The 24,974-nt window shown below is 39.4% G+C and overlaps 1 protein-coding gene across 2 annotated transcripts in view; it reads left to right on the top strand.

Annotated features, from left to right (window-relative positions):
* The window catches only part of METTL17 (methyltransferase like 17), a 760,923-nt gene that overhangs the window by 648,231 nt on the left and 87,718 nt on the right, over positions 1 to 24,974 (top strand). For both annotated transcript variants that reach the window (XM_044058500.1, XM_044058499.1), the window contains one exon: positions 5,912 to 6,004. In XM_044058500.1, the coding sequence (XP_043914435.1) occupies positions 5,912 to 6,004 (93 nt within the window). The remainder of the gene's footprint in view (positions 1 to 5,911; positions 6,005 to 24,974) is intronic.

Below are 24,974 nucleotides of genomic sequence, written 5' to 3'. Positions count from 1 at the left end.
CTCCGATGATGAGACGGTATACCTAAAGGCATTTGGTTCTCGACCCTCCACCTCCTGGGTGTCTCCGCCTTTTGACCCCCTCATGCAGGTAATTGCTCGAAAGGCTTGGGCTTCTCCTGATTCCGTAGAGCCAGTTCCCAGGAGGCCTTCTAAATTTATTGCAGCCCCTTCTGAACAGCAATTCCTTACAAAAGGTGTCCCTGTTGATGCCATGGTGGTGACGGCCGCCACTAAAAAGGAACTTGCAGATCCTTCCGTACTGGTCCATCCTCCTAATAAGGATTCTAGGACCATGGACAGGTATGGTAAGCGGATGTTCTCCTCAGCGACCTTTGCCATGCATTCGCTGAATTATTTGTGTCACTTCACCAGACTCCAAAGGGACATCCTTAAAGAACTAGGTGAAGTAGTACAGGATCCTGCAGCTCCGGAGGCACAAGACAAGATTGCTTCTCAGCTAGGAATCCTTAACTCCATAACCAACTCCTCCATGCGGCTGATTTTGTATGCAGCAGATGGAGCGAGTAGAGCCGCAGGTACAGGAGTGGCTCTGAGACGTCAATCCTGGATGCGGCTCTGTAATTTTGCAGATCCCTTCAAGGTGTCCTTCACAAACTCTCCCTTTGATGGGTCAACTTTGTTTGGTCCTCAAGTGATGGATACATTGACCAGGTGTGAGCAGGACGGCAAGACTCTTTCTGCCGTAGTGGTCCGTTTTTCCACCCTTTCTAGACCTTACCCCAAGGGACAGAAGGGTGGAAAGATGTGGTTCCGCAAATCCCAAGGAGTCACGCCGGATACACGTGGTCAGTTTACCCCTAGAGGCAGAGGGGGTAATAATAATAGACGCCGCCCTAGAGGCAGGGGGGGTCCACAAAACCAAGGAAGCAGAGAGCCTCTCTCTGACAAGCCCTTCCAGCATCCCTGAGGTGTTGCCCGACTGTCCATCCTTGGAGGCAGTCGGGGGAAGATTATCGCTGTACCCACAAGCCTGGCGTTCCCTATCACAAGACAGATGGGTACAGTCGATCATAACCGAGGGTTACAGAATTCCTTTCGAGGAAAGTCCCTTTACTCACAAAAATTCCCTTCCAGATGTGTCACCCGGTCTAAGGGAAATCGCAAAGTTAGAAGTATCAAAGCTTCTACAGAAAAGGGCCATTCAGCCAGTTACAACAGACCATTCAGAGCCCGGAATCTACTCAAGGTTCTTTTTGGTCCCCAAAAAGACGGGAGATTGGAGACCAATATTGGATCTCAGCAGACTCAACAAGTCTGTGAAAAAGACGAGATTTCGAATGATCACACTTCAATCAATTTTGCCCTTCATGGGCAAAGACAACTGGATGTGCTCAATAGACCTTCAGGATGCGTACTATCACATAAAAATTCACAGAAGCTCCAGAAAGTTTCTCCGCTTTTGGCTGGGGTCCAGTCATTTTCAATTCAGAGCCCTGCCCTTTGGTCTCACTACAGCCCCCAGAGTGTTCACCAAATGTATGGCAGTGGTCACGGCTCACCTGAGACGTCTAGGATTCCAGGTGTTTCCGTATCTCGACGACTGGCTCCTTTCAGCCACCACCAGGCATCAACTTCTCCAAGCCAGGGATTACACCCTAAATCTCTGCACTCAGTTAGGAATTTCGATCAACTACGAAAAATCCTCCTTATCGCCCTGCCAGTCTATTACTTTCATAGGCGCAAATTTAGACACTGTTTGGATGTCAGCAACCCTCACAGACCAAAGAATCTCAGATATCCAAAGTCACGTGCGGATCATTCTTGCCAGCAAAAAGGTGCAAGCCAGACTGGTCCTGAAAGTGTTGGGCCTCATGGTAGCGGCCATTACTCTTCTTCCCTTGGCCCGCTTCTACATGCGTCTTCTTCAATGGATGTTGTTCACCCAGTGGTCTTACCAACAACTTCCCATGCGTCACCAGATCCTGGTGACGCAAGCTTGCAAAAACCACCTATCCTGGTGGATTTCTTCTCCCCAGATTCATCAGGGCAGACCCTTTGTATCCCCGGCCCCGATAGCCACAGTCACTACAGACGCCTCCCTGATCGGGTGGGGGGGTCATTATCAGGGCAGGATGGTTCATGGGACGTGGCAACCGTTCGAATACCACCTGCACATAAATGTCCTAGAGATGAGAGCAGTGCTTTTAACGTTGCAAGCCCTCAATGACTTTCTTCCTTTGGGAACAATTGCAGTTCACACGGACAACATGTCTGTAGTATGGTATATCAACAAACAGGGCGGAACCAAGTCCTACCCCTTGTGTCGAGAAGCTCTCAGACTTTGGCAATGGGCGATCTCCTCTCATCGGTTTCTGGTAGCAACGCATATCCCTGGGAAAACCAACATTTTAGCGGACAGATTGAGCAGAGCTATTCTCATGCCTCACGAGTGGTCTCTCAAACAATCTATAGTGGAGGAGATTTTTCTAGAATGGGGCCGCCCATGTTGCGATCTTTTTGCTACTCCCCAAAACAGCAAATGCCCAGACTTCTTCTCTCTTCCCACTGCCAGGCCATCCCCCCAGAGACGCTCTTACCCAGGATTGGCCCCAGGGACTTCTTTATGCCTTTCCTCCCTTTCCTTTGATTCCACAAGTACTCCAGAAAGCCACCGTTTTGAGAGCCAAAATGATTCTCATTGCCCCCTATTGGCCTCGACAAATTTGGTTTCCGTTCCTCCATCATCACCTATTGGTGCAGCCGTGGCATCTGGACCCCGTGCCAGACCTTCTGATCCACCAATCGGGTCACCTGCATCGGTCCATTCCTTCTCTCAACCTCACAGCTTGGTTGCTCCACTTCCTTCCTTAGCCAGGCTTCCTATGATCTCTAACCCAGTTAGGGATATCATAGTCGCTTCCCTTAAATCCTCTACTAGATGGATTTATACCAGCAAGTGGAAACGCTTTTCTTTTTGGGCAAAATCAAAGAATATAGATCCCTTTACTGCCCCTGTTCATGCAGTTTTGGATTTTTTAGCAGAAATCTTTCACTCGGGCTCTTCATCTTCCACGGTCAAAGTTCAGTTGGCTGTTATCTCGAACTTTCATGTCGGGTTTGCAGATCACAACATTATGTCCCACAGGCTTTGTAGAGCTTTTCTAAAAGGGATTTTTCTCCTTAAACCTCCTGTTAGGAGTCCTCCTCCTCAATGGGACCTAAATCTAGTGCTGACATCCTTAATTCTTCCTCCCTTCGAGCCAGCTGTTTCATGTTCACTGAAGTTTCTTTCATGGAAAACACTCTTCCTTGTCGCTATTACCTCGGCCAGGAGAGTGTCAGAACTTCATGCTCTCTCTGTTCTTCCCCCTTATTTGGTATTCCACAAGGAAAGGGTATCCTTGAGAACTAATCCATCCTTTTTGCCTAAGGTGGCTTCGAAAACTAATTTGAACCAATCTATTGATCTCCCTGTATTTTTCCCTAATTACTCCAACAGATCGGAACAAAAATTACATTATCTTGATGTTCACCGCCAACTCAGATATTATTTGGACAGAACAAAACATTTCAGGAAATCCGATCAGCTCTTTCTTTCTTATGCTGTAAATAAGAAAGGCCTTCCTGTTTCCAAAGTGACCTTATCTAGATGGCTTTCTTCCACCATCTCCGAAATCTATCAACTCAGGGGCAAACAGCTGTGCTCAAAACTAAAAGTGCATTCCACCAGAAGTTTAGCCACTTCCACAGACTTTCAGGCTAGACTCCCTTTAGACACTATTTGTGCAGCAGCTACTTGGGCCACTCCTCATACCTTTGTTTCTCATTACAAATTGGATTTGGCCTCCAGGGATAGAGCCAGTTTTGGTTCTACGGTTCTCAAGAGTCTGTTCCATTGAGCCACCCAGGATAGAGGTGCTAGGACGGTCCCATCAAGCAAGAATGAAGGCGAGATTGACAACTTAACATTGAGAAGTTATGTACCTACCATAACGTTCCATGTTAGTTGTCTTCTCTCGCCTTCTTTCTTGCGACCCTCCCTCCTACCCCCTTGCCTGGACAGACCTTGATCTCCCTTGTTTGGAAGATTGCTTCTATAGGCACCAGTTAGTTACCTGGTTCCCATTACAGCCCTTCCTTTAGGCTAATTGCTTCTTTCCTCAGTGGAAAGTTTTTTGTGCTAGGTGTTTTTCCCTATAGGTACAAACGAGATCTGGGTACTTAGGTACAAACGAGATCTGGGTACTTACCGCCTTGCATCATGGGATATGGGGCTGCCTCGAGCTGGTAAAAGTGACTCTCGAGCTTAGCAAGTGCCAAGTCGGAGCCGAGGATCAGCTCCGAACCCATCAAGCAAGAAAGAAGGCGAGAGAAGACAACTAACATGGAACGTTATGGTAGGTACATAACTTCTCATTACGACTTACCAAAATTTTGGAAATGGTAACACGGAATCAACATTTGAACACTGAAAGTTCCAGTGTTGAAAGTGTGTGTTACCTGTAACGTTTTTGCAGTGGTCAAGTGCCCCACCCCCCTCCATTTTATATATTCCAACTCCAAGATTGTACTATAGTGACAAAAGAGCACATTTCTCTTTCCCCACTGTAGTGCAATTTGTTATCAGAATGTCTATTCCACATTAGCGAATGCATACTACCATTCCCTAATTTGGAGTCGAACATAGTGCCAATTTAAATTTTGGTAATAAACTATATATATATATATATATATATATATATATGTGTGTGTGTGTGTGTGTGTGTGTGTATATATATGTGTATATATATATATATATATATATATATGTATATATATATATATATATATATATGTATATATATATATATATATATGTATATATATATATATATATATATATATATATATATATATATATATATATATATACATATATATATATATATATATATATATACACACACACACACACAAACACACATAAAATGTAATTGGCTCCTGAAACATTGAATGGTCAAAAGAGTGAATCAAAATAGACCGGTCATTTTAGAGTGAATTTAAAATGATAGGAAACTGTACAAACTGAAAGTAATGCTTTTGCGGGAGGGGGGAGGTCAAGCTGCACCATTCACACCCCCTGCTAATTATATATACTAACTCTGAGATTGCACAACAGCAGGGTAAGGATTATTTATTTTGTTTGTTTATTTAACATTTGTTTATCGGGAGTGTCTGACTAAACCAAAAAGGCCCATTTTCAGCAGAGGGCCAGGGAAAAAAGTTCCATGTAGATTAGTAGAAACAAATGAACACAGAACAAGCTTATAAGTCAAGAGTGTGAAACAATTGCATGTAGAACAACATCATAAAACAGGAGTTACATTATTATACATATGGAACTGACATCAGAATTAAGTAACTAAATGTAATTAAAATTGAGATGATGCAATAAAATCCAGTTATACATATAATGCACTTGGAGTGTGAGACAACAAATTACACCAAAAATAATAGATAGTTCTTGACAACAGTACTATAGAGTAAGATGTTACTGTTGGAAGTGACACCCAGACCACCTGTGAAAAATGGGAAAAGGCAATGTGGATGGATGGATTTATAAGAGCAAATGGAGAAGATGCCATTCACCCTGAAGCAACCTCTCATCTTTCTGTAGTGTGTATCAGTGTGATATCCCCATATTCTCTGATTAATCTGTGTATTGTTATATGGATTTCTAACATTTGTGTATATTTTACAGTCTTTCTTTGATTTTTATTATCTTTATATATTTTTATACATAGTCTATGTAGAGTATGGGTTTAACTCACTCTCAGTTTTGTGGTTATTTAGCAGAGAGACACCTTAGTTTATTTTGTGTTTCTTCTGATGATATCTTCAACATAATTGTTTTTGATTGCACATTACTTTTCATTTACCACTTTGGTTTCTTTATTTTATCTTTATTCAGTGTCCACATGACCTACCCTGTCCAAAATTTGCTCAGAAGACCATACTTCCTTGTAACTTCACACAAGCCTACCATCCTCTGCCATATACCTCTGTAAGTATGTTGATTTTGGTGAACACATATTTGTCTTCATACTTTGGTATCTGTGGCTAGCACTCAACATAAACTGTTACTTTTATAGTTGCTTACATTGGCATTCTTGGGAGCTTCTTATTTTATTTCTGAGAAGTAGAATTTAGTAAACTAATCTGCTTAAATACAACCATGCACATTATTTCATTGTAAATTTTGTTTATGTTTTAATAGCTCACACACCTGTACAGCACACTGGCACAAACTTAAGTAATAGATTTTGAGTCTTCTTTTTTATGATGCATTTCTGTCATGATCCTACTTGGACTTTTCAAGTGTTTTTCTGGTCTCTTTTTCACAACTAAATTTGACAGTTTGATCACATATGCTAAATATGTTCGACACCTAATATGTAGCCATTTATCTGACATAAATCTTCATTTTTGTCGTCTCGTGCTTTGTGCTGTTTCCATGTCTACGTACACCATTCCGTCTCATCATTTAGTTATTAGATGATTTAGTCAAATGCGAATTAGCCAGATGCCAGGCTTAACTGCTATTCATTTTTCTAGTGGTCATGGTCTTGCATGCCTCTGTGATTCTTGTTGCAATGTTGTCTGGAACTTTGTGCTCCTTGAAGAGTCACCATTCGCAGATAGGCCTAAGATGAGGGGCTGGACAAACTGTGATGCAGATGATCAGAATATATCCCCATGAGAATTCACCTACAAAAAATAATCCAAGAACTTCACTTGGAAGATGAGTAGTGGGACCCACCTCTAGAGCAAGACGTATGTGTGGTGTTTGCTGGTGAGTGCCTCATAGTGGGATGATCATGTAGCCCAGTTGGGCTAAGCCTGAAAAAGAGATGTGAAGTCACCATGTGGGCTGATGGCCCCAGGGTGAAGGACATTTGTCCTACATGATGCTAGTCAAGTGGCATACAGGAGGGGGACGTGTTAAGATTGATTAGTCTCTGGAAATGAAACTTGCTTTCAAGAACTGAAATGTGAAATCACTGATGGGGAAGAAATCACAGTTTGTGAGGAAGGTTGAAGAATATCAGTTAGACATGTGTAGTCTTACCTTTTCACACAGCATTGGTACTGCAAATAGACTTCTTCATCAGCTGTGCTTTCTGTTTCCCTGTCTCTTTCTCTCTCTTATACTCTGGAGTTGCCCATGAAGAAATGCCCTGAGTGGGAGTAGAGATACTCACAAGCCTCTACCTGGGGTGCTGTACAGTTCAGATTTTTGTTTGTAGGCCAGGAGATTTTCTGTTTCCAGCAACGAGTTATAGAAGAAAAAGCCCTGATGGTTATTTGTACATGTATGCCTTGCAGCTAACCTTTCAAGAGTTTGGGAGGTCATTTCTTAATAGGGTACTGTCTATTAACTCTGTAATCTCACTTGGAGACCTCTGTGCTCATGTGTGGAATGACATAGATAAGTGGCTAGGAAGAACAGCTTGCCTGAGCTAAACCTAAGTGGTGTATTGTTATTGCACTTCTCTTCTTGTCACGAATTTTTATTATTCTTTATCTTTTTTATCCTTTGTTGACCAGGTTAGTCCTTCTAAGCTAGTGGCCTATCTTCAGGAGAGATCCAAGCTAGTATTCATACTACAGGGGAAATTTGGCCAGAGCATTGGAGAACCTCTCCTACTTGTCATTGTTGCAAGTGGGTCCCATTTTGGAGGAGCACTTCCTGTTTCCTTTCCAGGCACTGAGATGGCCTGGAGAAACAGAGAGGCAGATGTTATAACCAAAGAACAAAAAAACTACTAAAATGGAAAAAAAGCAAGTGGAGTGGTAGGAGAAAGCTGGAAAAAGCTAATACAAGTCACGTATTGCTACTGCAACAAATCCTTTTATTTGGTAAGCGCTTTCGGTGGTACAAATATTCCATCTTCATCAGACCAAGAACAACGTGTAACAAATACATATATATACTCCTGTTACTCAGTTATCAAATTACCCTATAAATCAATCAATTAACCAATGAATAAATTAAATTACAGAATTTAAATAAATAGTAATAAAAACTCTTCTCTCAAGGAACACACACTATTACAATGCTATAAACCATACTAAACTCACAAAACATTTTTTAAAAAAATATATCTCAAGATAAATTACATAATGAATGCTACTAGGGATTACTTAAAAAAGTCTACAATGGTAAATATTACATTTAATGACCTTAATAGAAGTGGCACACGAAGATGAATAAATAATTAAATGATAAATGATTTCTTATAAAATACAAAACCTATGTTTATGTTTTATACATATATTATATAAATAAGAATGTAAAGATTATGTCATATGAATTTATGTAGTCAAATAAAGTGAATTAAAATACATATGATAACTGCATGCTGGTCAGGAACAACTAACTAAACATTATTACAATACTATATAATAAGGATCAATATCTAAATAAAAATTACTATATTTATGAAAACCAGTTGATAGTGCATACCATAATTGGAACATCATATTTATATTCTATTATGTTAATAACCTTATATATAAAATTAATATTTTATCTATTTAATGCTTTCAATTTTAAAACACTTTTAATGGACACATAATCATTAAGACCGGGGAAAATATATGCAGCCGATTTAATTTGCCAATACAACTCATTCTGTTCTAATAAAAGTTGCCAGGGCCCCCCTCTCGGGTCTAAAGATGTCTGATGTACAACTAAAAATAAAAACTCATGAGTTGGAAATTGCAAAATATGTCTTGCAAGAGCAATATTGACATCCCCTTTACTAACTGCATAATAATGCTCATATATTCTCTGTCTTAGTTTCCGCTCGGTCTTCCCTATATAAAATAAGGGACAAACTTGACAGCAAGCTGCGTACACAACAGCTTTGGACACACAATTAAAAGAGCCATTAATTGTGTACTCCTTGTGGTTAATATTAACAATAGTAGTCACTTGGATGTACTTACATTGTGTGCAATGCCCCTCCTTATGGTTAATATTAGTAATAGTAGTCACCTGGATGTACTTGCATTGTGTGCAATGCCCACATTTGCGCATACCTTTATATGTCTGTTGGTTCTGTCCTAGATTATTTTTCTTATACTTTTCCAACATATTCTTAAGATTCAGACCCCTCCTAAAAGTAAAGTGGGGTCTGATGCCTAGCTTAGTACAGAAAGATGGTTCTTCCAAAATTACTGCCCAGTTTTTAATAAAAATCTCCTTGACTCTTGTAGTAGCAGATGAAAAAGTAGACAAGAAACTGAGATGTAATGGTATGTCTTCCTCAACAATTGTATCATTCTGTCGTGCAACTTGACTAATATTAAAAGCAACATCATCCATACGAGCTCTACTGGACAAAATAGGTTTAAACAAACCCATTGATCTCTTATTTTTTACTTCTGTTAGTATCTCAAGAAGTAATTTAATAGGGTACCCCCTACTCAGGAACATGGACTTTAACTTTTCACATTCCAAGTCAAAATCTACATCTTCAGTGACCATCCTTGCAGCCCTCACCATCTGACCTTTAACAACTGCTTTCCAGTGATGGTGAGGATGTTCACTAGTGTAATACAAGAAAGCATTAGAGTAGGTGGGTTTCCTATAAATGGAAGCTTTGTACTGCTTGTTATACCTATCATTACTCAGTTGCACATCCAAATAGGTTATACTATCAACCCCTACTTCATAAGTAAATTCAAGAAAATCAGTTTTATTTGTGATGTGCTGTATAAATCCTTCAATCAAATGAATGTCACCCTGCCATACCAGGCACATGTCGTTCTGGTATCTGGTGTACCATAACACATTTTCTTGAAATTCACTATCAGAAAACAAGAAATTATGTTCCCAATATGCCATGACACTATTAGCGAAACTAGCTCCACAGGGAGACCCCCATGGCCACTCCCTTGTTCTGCAAGAAAATGTTTTTGTCGAACATGATATAATTGTTAGACAAAATCAGATCTAAAAGAGTTTCGGTCAAACATATTTTATCATGATCTGCGTTCTTAAACAACATGAATTCTCTCACCCATTCTATGCCCAGTTGGTGAGGGATTACCGTGTATAAATCTTTTACATCAATCGTAACAAAGATGTTGTTGTCCTTATACTCCAAGTTATTAATGTTATCCAAGAAACTCCATGAGTCATGACATATTTGTGTTTCCTGGTTCATGAGTGGTTTAAGAATGCTATCAACCAACTTTGCACAGGCAAATGTAATCGAACCTCTACCATCAACAATAGGTCTAAAAGGGGGGTCCTTAATATCTTTATGTAGTTTAGGGGCCCTAAAGATACGGGGGATTCTAGGTGCTGACACTGAGAGGTACTGAAAGGTGTCTATGTCAATAGATCCTTCTAGAAATAAATCATCGAGGGAACTTCTGATATAACGGTATGCAGTGTGGACCTGATTTAAACTAGCAGGAGTGTATACTTCAGAATCCATATGTTCACGCATCTTACTGATGTAAGTAGACTGATTCATGAGCACCATACCCCCTCCCTTGTCCGGTTTCATCACTCTAATGCCACAATTATTTATCAAATCAATGTATTGTTTCTCCTCAATGGAGATATTAGTGTGCAATGTTTTTACATAGGCATTTTGATCTGATAATCTTCTTAAATCTATCTCACACATTTTTTCAAATAACATTAATGTGGGACCAAGGGGGGGGTTAAACACACTAGAAACCCTTAAAGAATTCACAAGAGTAGAGTTAGTTCCCATAACAACCACTAAATTCAATTTGCGAACGTACATTTTAAGATCAACAATCATTTTAACAAAATTAGTTTGTTGGTGTGGGACAAAAGAAAGACCCTTTGCAAAAAAATCAACCATATTTTGATCAACCGTTAAGGCAGTATAGTTGAAAATTTTAAAGTCACTGTGTGTGCTCAATAAAATATTCGGTTCATTAGATGCAGTTGGTGTTATCTCCTCCTCTTGTTCCTCCAGTTCCCCTGCTGTCTTGGGTTCGGTTGATTGTTCAAATTGTTGTGATTCATTTCCTTGTCCACTTGAAAAACCTGGTTATTATGTGATGGACTAGGACCATTACCATCAATTACCTGCTGATTATTAGATTGTGGTTGGTTGTTTCTAATTCTTTCACTTCAACGCAATGGTTCTTCAAGATGGGAATTAGAATAAGTAACATCATTGGTACCATTGTTATTGTTAAAAATAGGGACATTCTCAGACCTAAAACCCATGCTGTCTTGGATTGCATTCATGTGTGTAACTGGAGGGGGGGCAGGGTATGCCTTATTTTGGGCATATGCTAATACATCTCTATCAATTTTATTTCTTTTTGGTTGCTAACAATTTATTGATAGTAGCATCAATGCTTGAATAAATCCTACAATAATCATATTTGTACTGTCCAAAGCTATGGTCCCCACAAATAGAGTGTTCCAAGATTTCAAGTTCAGTTTTGATGGTAGCAATTTCAGTATTATAAAAGTTAACCAGAGCTTTAATAAACTCAGCTGCTTGCCTATCAAATAATGCCAAGAGTTCCATATGGAATGCAGATTCAGCAATTAATCCCGCAGGGTATCGCCACTGTCTAAGCCCTTTAGGGATAATTTTCTTATCTAAACATTCAGTTAAGTAAGCAACCTCAAGCTGGAGTTTACGACATTTAAATAACTTTTGATCAAATGAGCTAGGCAAAACTATTATGCTACTCACATCACGACGTTGATTAAGTCCACTCTGGTCGTTCACTGTATTAACAAAAAAATCCTTGCGTTCCAAGAAACCAGCCATGCTAGGGATGCTATTATCAGCGTTAGTTGCATTATTACCAGAAGAACACTCCCCTACTGTGTTCGTGTTTTGCCTAGGAACGATATTTCCTTCCTGTGCGCCTTCTCTAATGTTTCCTGAAGGCAAACAAAGCTGTGCATCGCTGTGATCCTTATTATATTGTATTGTAATAATGTTTAGTTAGTTGTTCCTGACCAGCATGCAGTTACCATATGTATTTTAATTCACTTTATTTGACTACATAAATTCATATGACATAATCTTTACATTCTTATTTATATAATTTATGTATAAAACATAAACATAGGTTTTGTATTTTATAAGAAATCATTCATCATTTAATTACTTATTCATCTTTGTGTGCCACTTCTATTAAGGTTATTAAATGTAATATTTACCATTGTAGACTTTTTAAGTAATCCCTAGTAGCATTCATTATGTAATTTATCTTAAGATATATTTTTTAAAAAAGGTTTTGTGAGTTTAGTATGGTTTATAGCATTGTAATAGTGTGTGTTCCTTGAGAGAAAAGTTTTTATTACTATTTATTTAAATACTGTATTTTAATTTATTCATTGGTTAATTGATTGATTTATAGGGTAATTTGATAACTAATTATGTAACAGGAGTATATATATGTATTTGTTACACGTTGTTCTTGGTCTGATGAAGGTGGAATATTTGTACCACCGAAAGCGCTTACCAAATAAAAGGATTTGTTGCAGTAGCAATACGTGACTTGTATTAGCTTTTTCCAGCTTTCTCCTACCACTCCACTTGCTTTTTTTCCATTTTAGAGAGGCAGATGTTGTAAAAAGGAGATGATGGAGTGGAGAAAGCAAATGTTGAGACCAGAGAATGAGTGCAGGATTCTGAGGAAACGTTTCAAAGACATTTGTTTCATGGAAATGAGTCAGCAAATGATGGATGTAAAATGCCAACCCTGCAGTCGGGAGAGTTACAGGTTTATTTACTCAAAGAAATGGTGGTTCAGAGTGAGACAGAAAGTGAAGGATATGTTTCCTGGGGGAGCATTGGGAAAAATACAAAAGGAGGCTACAAAGACAACCCTGAAGAAAAGTGGTGACATGGAAAAGAAAGCATGCAGAAAATCTTAAAGAAGGCAAAAGTGGAGCAGCAGAAAAGAGGGCAGAAGAAAATAAAAAAACAGTAGTATGTGGTAAGAATTCAGAGTAAAGAAGGTAGAAAAATGGGCAGGTATGAAGTGTGGGACAGTTTATTAGCTCCTTTGGGTATAAAAGCCCATTTCTTAATAGAGTTAGAAACATTGGCTTTGAAAGACCTTTGAAAACTTTATGTAAAGAAGACATTGCAAAATTTTGACAGAAGGGGTTTATGAACTGGTGGCTGGGATTGTAATATTGTGTTAAAAATAGAGAAAAAAATCATACTTATACTAAGCATAATAAATGTGGAGGAGAACAGGGGTGTCTTAAAATACTGGGGGCAACCCAAAACATTTTTTGTGGAAAAGCAGGACATTTGTTAAGTAACTCTGGCAGAATAAAATGTTATATTTATGGGGAAATTGGACATGATGCAAAACATGTGAACTGAAATGCTGTAAATGTAACAAAATTGGAAATTTATGGATTGATTGCAAAAATAGAATAGAGTTATAGCATATGCGTATACTAATTGTAAAGGAAAGGTTATTTCTTATGTAGTGATAAATATGAATATTATAATAAGAGGAGACTTTAATTGTGATTTAAGAGGCAAACATAGAAAGGAAATGATATAAGAAAAATGCTAGAAGTTATAAGATGTAGTAAGTTAAAACTTTGAGACAAAAGTCCAGGACTTACAAAAGGGGTATGTTTTGAACTGAAATAGATTATTTTGTAGTATAAGAGGGTTTAGTTATGTATCAGAAGGTGAGGTAGTTGAAACAGGATTTTCTGATCATCTTGAAATTTGTGTAGAGGCAAAGGAATAAAAAGGTTAAATGAGAAAGCATAGAATGAAGAAAGAGATAGTAATACAGTTATGGAAGGATCATGTTACTGTGAGAACATTTTATAAAAATTGGTCTGAATGGCGGATAATATTTAAGGTAAAATACAATGTTTTTTACAGTGGCAGTAGGACGTGAGATAAGTAGAGGAAGAAAAATATAAAGATTTGGATGCATTGGAAGTTTTAGAACATAATGTTAGAAAGTACTTTTTCAAAGAAAAAATGTATGAAATAAATCAAGAAAAAATGTAAGAATGATTATATAAGCAAAGATATTTTACAAGTCAAAACAGAAAGTATTGTGTTACTTAAGTAGATTAGTAAAGGAAGATGGTAGTGTAATGAGAGAAATAAAAAAATGTAAAAGGAAAAGGTTATAAATAGTGTAGTATAGTATTTACAAGAAATGTTTAAAGAAAAAATAGGTAGATAAAAAAAACAAGGAAAGTTAAAAAAAAAAAAAAAAAAAAAAAAAAAAAAAAGAAAGAAAGAAAAAAAGTGAACAGAAAAACAGAATAAAGAGTTGGAAAAGGAAGTTTCTTTAAATGAGTTAATTATTAGGACAACTAAATATAGATTCAGCTGCAGGACCAGATGGAATAGGGTATGAAATATAATAAAGTTTAAGGGATTGCAAAAAAGGTACATTTTTGAATTTAAATAAATAGCTAAATTGAAGGTTTCATGTATAAAGAAGTATGTAGTGGCATATTTAAATGTATATGGTAAAAGGAAGATAGAAGACAATTTAAAACTGGAGACTGATACTGAATAATAATGATTATAAGATATTTATGAAAATAAAACAAAAGAGATTTGAAACTAAAAATGGGAAATATTGTGGAAGAATATATATAGTATAACGGGAAAGGGTTGTCAAGAATTATTAGTGATAGAGAAAATCTGGATGATATTATGAATAGAAAAGTGAAAATAATAGTAGGAAACCTTGATAAGGCATTTGGCACAACTGAACATGAAATCCTATGGTAATAATGAAGGAATATGATATAACTGAGAAAGTTAGGACATTATGTATGTCAACCTATAGTAACAATAACGCAAAAATACTTGTAAATGGCTGGTTAAGCCAAGAAGAACATATGAAGACTGGTCTAAGACAGGGATATCCAATGAGTTGTGCTCATTACCTTAGTTATGAATGTGATGGTATGTGAAGTAAATTACAAAATGAAAGAGGCGGGGTATATCATACCCGAAGAGTTAAGAATTCCAGTTCTGTTAGCATATGCAGATGACATTATAATAATTGCAAAAACAAAATATAAATAAAAGAAACAATTTGAACAAGTGAATGTGTAGAGATGATAGGGATGGCTTTAAATAAAGTGAAAAGTAAATGTTTTGGTGATGTAGTAAAGTTAGGGGTATATATTTTGCAATGAACGACATTTCTGTGTTAGGTATAACATTTGGGAATAAATAGGCAAGTAGAATTCAGTGGGAAAAAGACAATAGAAGAAATAAAACAAATGTGTTTTTCTGGAGAACATACAAATTACCATTCAGAAAAAAAGGCTTATTTGATAAATTCAGTACTGATAGGAAACATAGCCTCTTTAGCAAGTGAATTTGTATCGCCAACAGATGTTAAAAAAGAATTGTTGCAGATATATATTTTTTTTTCATTCACATTGAGTTCTATATTAAACCCATTAAAAGAGGAGTTTTGTATGCAAATAAAGAAAAGGAGGTTTAGGGCTAACTAACCCAGTGGGTATATGCTACTTCATTCAATTTGTACAAAGTGGATAAATGAAAAAGATTGGGTATGGTAAAAAAGAGTAAAAGAGAAGAGTGTATACATGAAGAAATGATGTTACCAAGAAAAAATATTTTTATGGAAAATAAAAATTGATGGTCAAGGAAAAAAGAAAAGTATAAGAATATAATGATAAAACATTACTGTTGATAACCATGGGAAATGTAATACATGAAAAAAATTAATGCTATAAAAATAAGAAGCAAATGGTGTACTCAGAAAGTAGAATGTCAAATGTTTTTATACTGGTAATAAATAAATTCCAGTAAAAGGAAATATGCCCATATAAAAAGAAAAGTAATAGAATGTTTACATTGTCAAGAAGAAACTAGGGAACATGTATTTTTGAAATGTAAAATAGTAAAAGGTTATGAGGAAAACTGTGTAAAGAAGATTTTTTTTCAAAGTTATGTAAAAGAATTGGCTAAAATAAGCATGGATATAATTAAATATGGATATTATAAGAATAGAAGTAAAGCATATGTTAAAAGAACAGATAAGTTATTTTATGTTACATGGGTTATAGGGAATGATAGACTAAATTAAATTATGTTTAATGGTAAATGGATTTCAGCAACAATATTAAATAAACTCAGATGTTGGTTATGGAAAAAGGTGCAGGTGTCTAATAGGGATGAAAATTTAGTAAGACTGTAAAAAGCAATTATAAAAATGTGTAAACAGTTGTGTATCTGTGTATTTGTACATTTGTAAATATGTAAATAAGAGTTATTTTTGTATATAAGTAAAGGACCCCTACTCTTTTTGATGGGTGACATGGGATCTTTTACATACGCCTGTGCTACCACTAACTCAAGCAGATGGGGCTTTAGTTTAATATCGTATCTGAAGAACAACATACTTAAAAGTGCAGCATCAGCTCCCCCATTCTGCGTTGCAGCATTTGTCTATAATGAGCACCATATTCAGATACAATATTGGTAGTAAGTATACATCATACCAGAGCACCTTGGGCTAAAAGTCAGTAGTGGGTTTTGTAGTCATGCCATAAGATCTGATATCTCATGTCTTGGATACTTCAGTCAAGAGAAATACAAAGTTGTCACCTGATCCCCATTTAGTGGTAGGTTGGAACACAGACAGAGTAGCTTATGGACAGACCCACAGGACCCAACTGTGTAGTGAGGGTGTTCTAGATGTGGATTGTTATATACAGGATGAGTTCATCTTCCTCCTCCAAGGGGGTTCTACCATATCACAGAGGAGGTTGGCAATGGTTAGTCTAAACTGACCCAGTTCAAAACAGCAGTAGTTAAGGTGTTGGCAGTTGGTTACAGTGAAAATTCAGCTGTGACTTGCCGTGGTGACATGCCTAGAACACTCTGATGGATACCATTGGTGAGGGAAGCTCAGGTTAAAGAAAGAAGCTTTCCATGTGTCATTATTGGGGGATCAGTACCTCTGGATTAGCATATTTGGGAGGTTGTCCTCCTTTTCAGAAAGGAGGACAAGTGTGTGCTCCACTTGTAGCGGGTCACACTCCTCAGCCTCCAGCTACTGGGAAAGGAGAATCCATCAGATATGAGCCATTAATTCTGTGTAGATTCCATCCTGGCCGTGTAACAGTTGACAAATTTGTTTGTCCTTGCAGAGATTTTAGATGGATTAAGGGAATTTGACAGTCTTTTCTACATGTGTTATGCAGACCTGAAGAAAGCATATGAGTGAGTACTGAGTATGTCATGTGAGATGTGCTACAACAATATGGGGTTCATGGACCGCAATGGCATTGCCATTTAGTCCCTGTATTTGCGTAGTGTAAGTTGTGACTGCATTCTTGTAATTAAGTACATTCAAGGTGGATGTAGGACTCTAATAAGAATGTGCCCTTTGTCCCCTCCTCTTCATGATTTTCAGGGACAGGCTATCAGTGTTTCATTCTGTTATTTGCAGATGATGCTGCCCTGTTGGTTCAATATCCTCTAATCTCAGATCTACGGTGGAGCAGTTAATTGCTGAGCATGAATCAGCTAGGATGAGAGTCATCATGTGTAAATTTGAGGTTACAGTTTTTTTGCACGAATGAGTGGATTACTTTCTCTGGTGAAGAGGGGAGCAGCAACCTCGGATGAGTTTAAATATCTTGGGGTCTTGTTAATAAGTGAGGATTAAGGGGATTGTGACATTTACCATAGGGCATTCTCCCAGACTCTGTAGTGAAGTAAAAGCTTGATTCTAGGACCGAGGTCTCAGTATACTAGTCAGCCTTTTTCATCATCCTCACTTACGGTGATGAATTTGGTAGAGATTGGAAGGATGAGATGACAGATAAAAGTGGTGGAAATTAAATTCCTCTGCTAGACAGTTCGACTCCTAAGCATCTCCCAGGGTGAATTGTGGACTGTTATTGGGAATGAAAAGTCTGGTCTAACCTACTCAGGTTGATAGCACCATGACCCTCACCAGAGTAAGAGGTCTGGAAAATACTTGAATGGCAGTATGGCTTGTAATATGCAATAAGAGAGGAAGATTGCAGGATCCCAGAATGTTTATGCATGTTTGAGATACAGCAGTTTCAGAGTTAGTACGACGTCTAAGTAGCAGAGGTATGTGGAGAACACAAAGGGTAAAGACCCCCTGCAAATGTTTAAAGAGTGAGATTGTGAAATTTGTTTGACAGTTTTGCTGTCGGTTTGAAATGTAGTGATTGCATTTCTGAGTATCAATCATACCTGTATCTAACTTTAGTCTTGGAGCTGTTTTAATTAGTAATGTATTATTAAGGGTTAAACGTTGAATTGATCCTTAGCATGCAAAATTTCCATGTGGTCCTTTGCAGCATAAATGTATTAGAAGTGCTTTTATTATAAACCTTATACTCACCTCTTTGGTAAATATGTCTCATTGTTGTGAGCCAATGTCAGTATGTTTGAATAGATTTTGTTGACCACTGCATAGTACTGTCTTTATTGGTGGTTCATTGCCCAAAGAGTAGTGCATATCTGCTGGCCAGTTTGGTGTTTTTTGTTGAGGATACTTCTGTCTTGATTAGTTTTCCTCAGAGTAACATGGACTTTTTGTATACAGTTATTAGTTATGGTTTTATTTGAGTAAAAAGTAAGATTTTCATATTTTTTTCTATTTTAACTTTCTCACTTCACTGCTTGCCGTTATCAATTTATTGTTTCATTGTAAAAATAGGTTCATAGGTTGGTACTAGGCTATCGGCCCTAGGGTCTATACAAGCTTAGCCATAACAATTCCCTGGCTGTTTCTTCCCACACTATTTACTTCCCTGGACCCCTGTCTAGCAGGGCGACTGACGTGATCCCCAGGGTGAATTTCCTTTCTCCCATCCAATCGTCAAGGTTCCTTTTGAAGAGGGCCAAAGAGATGATCTGCTTGACATGTATGGGTAGCCTATTCCAGAGTCTGGGGAGTCTCTTGGTCAGGAACCTATCCCTCCAACATGTTTTTTTTTATTGTGATGACAAGGTTTAGATCCCTGGAGTGTGTGGCTCTGAGGGATTGGGATTTCTTTAAGTGTAGCATGTCCAACAGCTCTGGGTTTGACATGGCCTTGTATGTTAAGCAGAGATCGCCTCTGAGTTGACGATATGCAACAGAGTATAGCTGGAGTTTTTTAAGGCAGTCAGCATATGGCATCTGCTTTAGGGGTGTGATTCTTTTAGTGAGGTATTTCTGCGGCCTTTCCAGTTGTTGCAGATGTCTTGAGAGGTACATACTAAATGGGGCGTTGTATTCTATAATGGGTCTAATGAGGGATGAGTGCAGTGGGACAATGACCTCCTTTTTTCTGGATGAAAAGCCCTTAGTGATGAGGTGTGCCACACAAGATTTCCTGACTATTGTGGCAATGTGGTTATCGAAGGTGAGACCACTGTCCACCTGTGTCCTTAAGTCTCTTATCACACTTTCGGTGTTTAGTGTACTGCCACCTATGTGGTAATTCATGGGTACATATTTTTTACCAAAGGGGATAACTATACATTTCTTGGCATTGAGCTTGAGCCCATGGCTCTGGCAGCAGGCATCTGTTTCTGTAAGGCCCTTTTGTAGAGTATCCACATAATTTGGGGATTCAATAATGGCTCCCAGTTTGCAGTCATCTGAGAACTTTGTTAGCCAGAGTCCCTTAGTGTTGGCCTGTACTTCAGAGAAGTAGATGCCAAACAAGATCAGTCCCAGGACTGAACCCTGAGGTACTCCACTTGTCACTTCTTTGGAGCTGGATTTGGAGTCAGCTACTTGTATAGTGTGGGTTCTGTCAGTAAGCCAGTTGGCAACCCATCAAGTGATGTAGGGATTAATGCCCAGCTTAGTAAGTTTATCTATGATTCCAGAGTGGGGGATGGTGTCAAAGACCTTGGCGAGGTCCAGATAGGCTGTGTGGACCGCCTTACCCTCATCCACGGCTCTGGAGACTGATTCGAAGAAGTCAATCAGGTTCAGGAGACAAGATTGTCCCTTCACGAACCCAAACTGGGTGGGGTCCAGTGTTTGAAGGTTGCTAATGTCTTTGTTTATAAGTTCCATGATAATACGATGTTCATTGTGTTTCACTGTTGCAGTCATTACACTTGGGTTATCCTGCTGGCAGGCTACCCGCAGTCGGCCCGAGTTCCAAAGTCTAGGTCCGGCGTCGGTTGCTGTCGCCTCTTCCCTGACGTCAGTGCGCCAGGGGTATAAAAAATGCAACCGACGCCATTTTCTTCAGTCTTTCTTGCCGCACCATGCCCGAAGCAAAAGCAGTTCGCAAGTGCCGGTCGGCCGACTCCTGAGATTTTCGAAATAGAGTTTCAGAACCGAAGTCTTCAATAAAGCTAAGTACCCCGTTGGGGAAACTTTTTCTTGCTCCAGACCGATGTCAGTAAAATTTAACAATTGTATTTCTTGTGGGAAGCAAATGCCTCATAAGGACTTTCACTTTTACTGTATTCCTTGCCTAAGCCCTGACCACGACGTTACTAGTTGTCGGTTTTGTGCTAGATTCAACAAACGCACTATTAAGCGTCGGTTTGAATTTGCTTTACATTACTTTGGCCGAAGGTTTAACTACATAATGCCATCGGAACAACCGATGACCGGAATTCATAAAAAACGCAAAGACAAGGAAAAGGACAGGCATCCAAGGTCCAAAACCGATGACAAAGCCTCTTCTAGGCTATTTGCTGGTTCTCAGTGAGGCGCTTTCGCAGCCCCTGGCACCCGCTACCTCAGAGCCACAGGCCGTATCCGACTCCCACGTGGAGACAACTAGGCCTCTGGATACTCAAGGTATTGGGCCTATTCCCTCAGATGGGTCCGGAGCCGCTGAGCAGGTATTGGCTTCTGAGGGTGTTTTCAGACCTTCACAGCTTGCTATTAAGTCCACTGCAGCAGCCATGGCACAGTCAAAAACACCATTAAAGACAAGGAAACAAGTACAGCATTCTCCTGGACAGTCATCCATGCCAAAGAAACAGATGCTTAAAATGGCCAAAGACTTAATTACTTTGATCAGGGGTTCCCACCCCCCTCCTGATAAAAGGCCTAGGCAAGACACTGACTATGATTCCTCTGACCAGGTTTCTATTTCCTCTGATTCCTCTTCAGATCATGGCTATTCTCTCCCTCGTTATGAGGACTCTGATGCTGAAGAATCTATACCTTCAGCCTCTCCACCTGAGGATTATTCTTTTGGGGAAACTCTGCACACCATGAGGGAACATTTCCACTGGGAGAGCCAAGATTATTCAGAATTCAAGAAAAGGCTCAGAGACTTTCTTTTATTGCCTCAGCACAGGCCCATGGCTATCCCCCCTGTGCTTGATATTGTTGATGATGTTTTCTCTGAATTCAGTCTGTCTCCTGATTCTTTACCCCCTGCACCAGTCAAGCCAGACAGGTACTACAGGGTCTCCCTGACTCTCATAAATGTATTTATAAAAACCCTGCTGCTGACCCAGAAACAATTTCTCAGGGTCCCAAAGGGGTTAAGGCTTCCGCTGCAAAAAACCCAGTCCCCTCTGATAGGGATTCCAGAGCTCTGGATAGATGGGGGAAAAAGTTTACACTTCTGCTACTTTAGCTGTAAGGGCTTTAAACTGCCAGTTTCACATGCTTAAATATCAACAGTACCTCATGTCTTTGTTAAAACAGAAAATGCTTACAAACTCAGAAAGTCCTGACAATAAGGAAATGCAGGATTTATTGCATGCAGCTGAACAAGTGGGAAAGCATACTCTGCAATGTGGTTTTGATTCATTAGAGGCTTCTTGCAGAGCCGCAGTTACAGGCTCTGTCATTCGAAAGCATGCTTGGTTGAAAGAACAAAGTTTACCTGAACATGTTAAAGTAAAATTATTGGATGCACCACTACAGCATGATACTTTGTTTGGTGTTAAGGCAGAAGAGGTGTTAAAGAAAATGGAGGATAAAGCAAAATCAATGCAGACAGTAAAGGATTTCTTACAGGTTCAGCCACCCAGATTTAGCAGGAACTGGCCTTCAAAAAATTGGTCCTTTCCGGTGTCAGACAGGCCACAAAGAGGAAGATACAGATGCCAAAGAGGCAGATCTCAGCCCCAAGGCTCCTACAGACCTAAACAATTGGGTGCTTCTGCCCCCAAAGGAGGAGAAGACAAATCACAACCTTAGAGGAAACAGTCCCAATGACTTCCCTTTACAAAGGCCAAGCACTTACCTTTTGCTAGCACTTTTCTCACAGAATTGGCACATAATCACCCAGGACAAATGGGTACTGAATACAGTTTCTCAGGGTTACAGGTTCCACTTTCACACCCTTCCAAAATCAAAAGGTATGCCGGATGTGCCACAAAACCAATGGGCAGAGGCACAAAAGGAAATTGCTGCTCTCATGGACATGGGAGCTATTCAAAGAGTACCACAGCAAGAACAGGGACAAGGATTTTACTCAAGACTTTTCCTGGTATCCAGAAAGGACAAAACCTGGAGACCATTACTGGACTTGTAAATCCTAAATAATTTCCTGGATGTTCCAAAATTCAAAATGTTAACACTGCAGCAACTTCTACCCATGCTGGGCAAGAAGGCTTGGCTAGTTACTTTGGACCTCAAGGAGGCATACCTGCATGTCCCAATCAAACAGTCTTGCAGAAGATACCTCAGATTCATAGCTGGCTCAATGCATTACCAATTCTCTGCACTGCCCTTGGGCTTATCTACTGTGCCCAGGGTCTTCACAAAATGCTTGGCACCAGTAATTGCATTTTTCAGACGAAGAGGAATTCAAATATATCCCTACTTGGACGACTGCCGTATTCAAGCCGAGAGCAAGGACATTCTACTAAAACATCTGGCGTTTGTAAAAAGATTATTAATTTGCCTAGGGTACACAGTAAATGAAAAGAATGTAAAACTAGTGCCCTCTCAAGAGATAATATTCCTGGGTGCAAACTTAAATACAACTGCCCAGATGGCTTATCTCACGCCAGACAAACAAAGGCAACCGACTCATTACTTTCAAATGATGGCAACAAAGACCCAGCTCCCTGCAAAAAAAATTTTGCAGGCCCTGGGCTTCATGGCATCTTGCATTCTACTAATTCCATATGCAAGACTGCATATGAGGAAACTACAATGGTATCTAAAAAGTGTTTGGACTCAACATTGCCACAGCCTGGAAACAATAATAACTATAATTCTCTGTCTACAACAGGAGTTTTGATGGTGGTCCTGGGCCTGTCACCACAAGGGACAGCCTTTCACCTTACCCACAGCCAGGCAGACAATAACGGATGCATCAGATTATGCCTGGGGGGCACACATGGCAGGAAAATGCATTCAGGGCACATGGCCCAAGGAACAAATGCATCTTCACATCAATCAAAAGGAGATGCTAGCTGTACAGAATTCCCTGACAGCTTTCAATGATCTACTACATCCAGGACAACTATTACTAAAGACGGGCAACACCAGTTATGTGGTACATAAACAAGCAAGGGGGCACACATTCCTACCCCCTCTGCAGGCAAGCCATGACTTTGTGGAACACAGCACTGACCTATCAAGTACACTTGCAGGCACAATTCCTGCCAGGAACGAAAAATACACTGGCAGACGAACTAAGCAGAAATCTCATGGATCTGCACGAATGGAAACTAAATCCACAGGTCTTCAGTATGATAACAAGGAAATGGGGACACCCAGACATAGATCTTTTTGCCTCCCTTCACAACTACCAACTACAGAAATTCTGCACAAGGACTTATCACTCACAAGCATGGAAAGTGGATGCTCTTTCATTCAGCTGGAAAACCCTGACAATTTATGCCTTCCCTCCATAGGTTCATAGGTAGGTACTAAGCTATCGGCCCTAGGGCCCATACAAGCCTAGCCAAAAAATGTACCCTGGCTTTTGCCACCCAAGAAAATTATTTTCCTGTGCCCCTGTCGAGCAGAGCCAGAGAAGTGATCCCCTGGGTGAATTTCTCATTTCCCATCCAATCATCAAGATTTTTCTTGAAGAGTGCTAATGAGGAGCTCTGTTTGACATATATAGGTAGTCTGTTCCAGAGTATGAGAATCTCTGGGACAGGAATCTATCACTCCAGCATGTTCTGTTTATTGTGGTGACAAGGTTTAGGTGCCTAGAGCGTGTAGCTCGGAGGGATTGGGATTTCTTTAAGTGGAGCATGTCCAACAGCTCTGGGTTTGACATAGCTTTGTATGTTAGGCAGAGATCGCCTCTGAGTAAGCGATATGCGATGGAGTAAAGCTGTAGTTTTTTGAGACGGTCTGCATAGGGCATCTGTTTGAGGCCAGTAATCCTCTTTGTGAGGTATTTCTGTGGTCTTTCCAGTTGCTGTAGATGTCTTGTGAGGTACATACCAAAAGGGACGTTGTACTGTATAATGGGTCTAATAAGTGATGAGTAGAGGGGAACAATGGCCTCTCTTTTTCTGGATGAGAATCCTTTTGTGATGAGATGAGCCACATAGAAGGATTTCCTGACCACTGTGGCAATGTGATTATCAAAGGAGAGACTACTGTCCACCTGTGTCCCAAGGTCTCATCACATTTTCGGCATTAAGTAGACTACCAGCTATGTGGTAGTTCATGGGTACAGAGTTTTTACCAAAGGGGATGACAGTACACTTTTTGGCATTGAGCTTCAGGCTATGGCTTTGACACCAGGTATCTGTCTTAGTGAGGCCCTTTTGTAGTTTGTCCACATCGTTTGGAGTTTCGATTATGGCTCCTAGTTTGCAGTCATCTGCAAACTTTGTTAGCCAAAGACCTTCTGTGTTGGCCTGCACTTCAGAGAAGTAGATACCAAACAGGAGAGGACCCAGGACTGAACCCTGTGGTACTCTACTTGTCACTGGTCTGATGCCGGATTTGGAATCCACTACTTTCACAGTGTGGGTTCTGTTCGTGAGCCAGTTGGCAACCCATCCTGTGACATAGGGATTTATACCTAG

The sequence above is a fragment of the Protopterus annectens genome, chromosome 16.part0 (genome assembly GCF_019279795.1).
Source record: "Protopterus annectens isolate FY-2018-M chromosome 16.part0, PAN1.0, whole genome shotgun sequence".
Taxonomy (NCBI): Eukaryota; Metazoa; Chordata; order Ceratodontiformes; family Protopteridae; genus Protopterus; species Protopterus annectens.
This window is presented reverse-complemented; position numbering and strand designations above follow the sequence as displayed.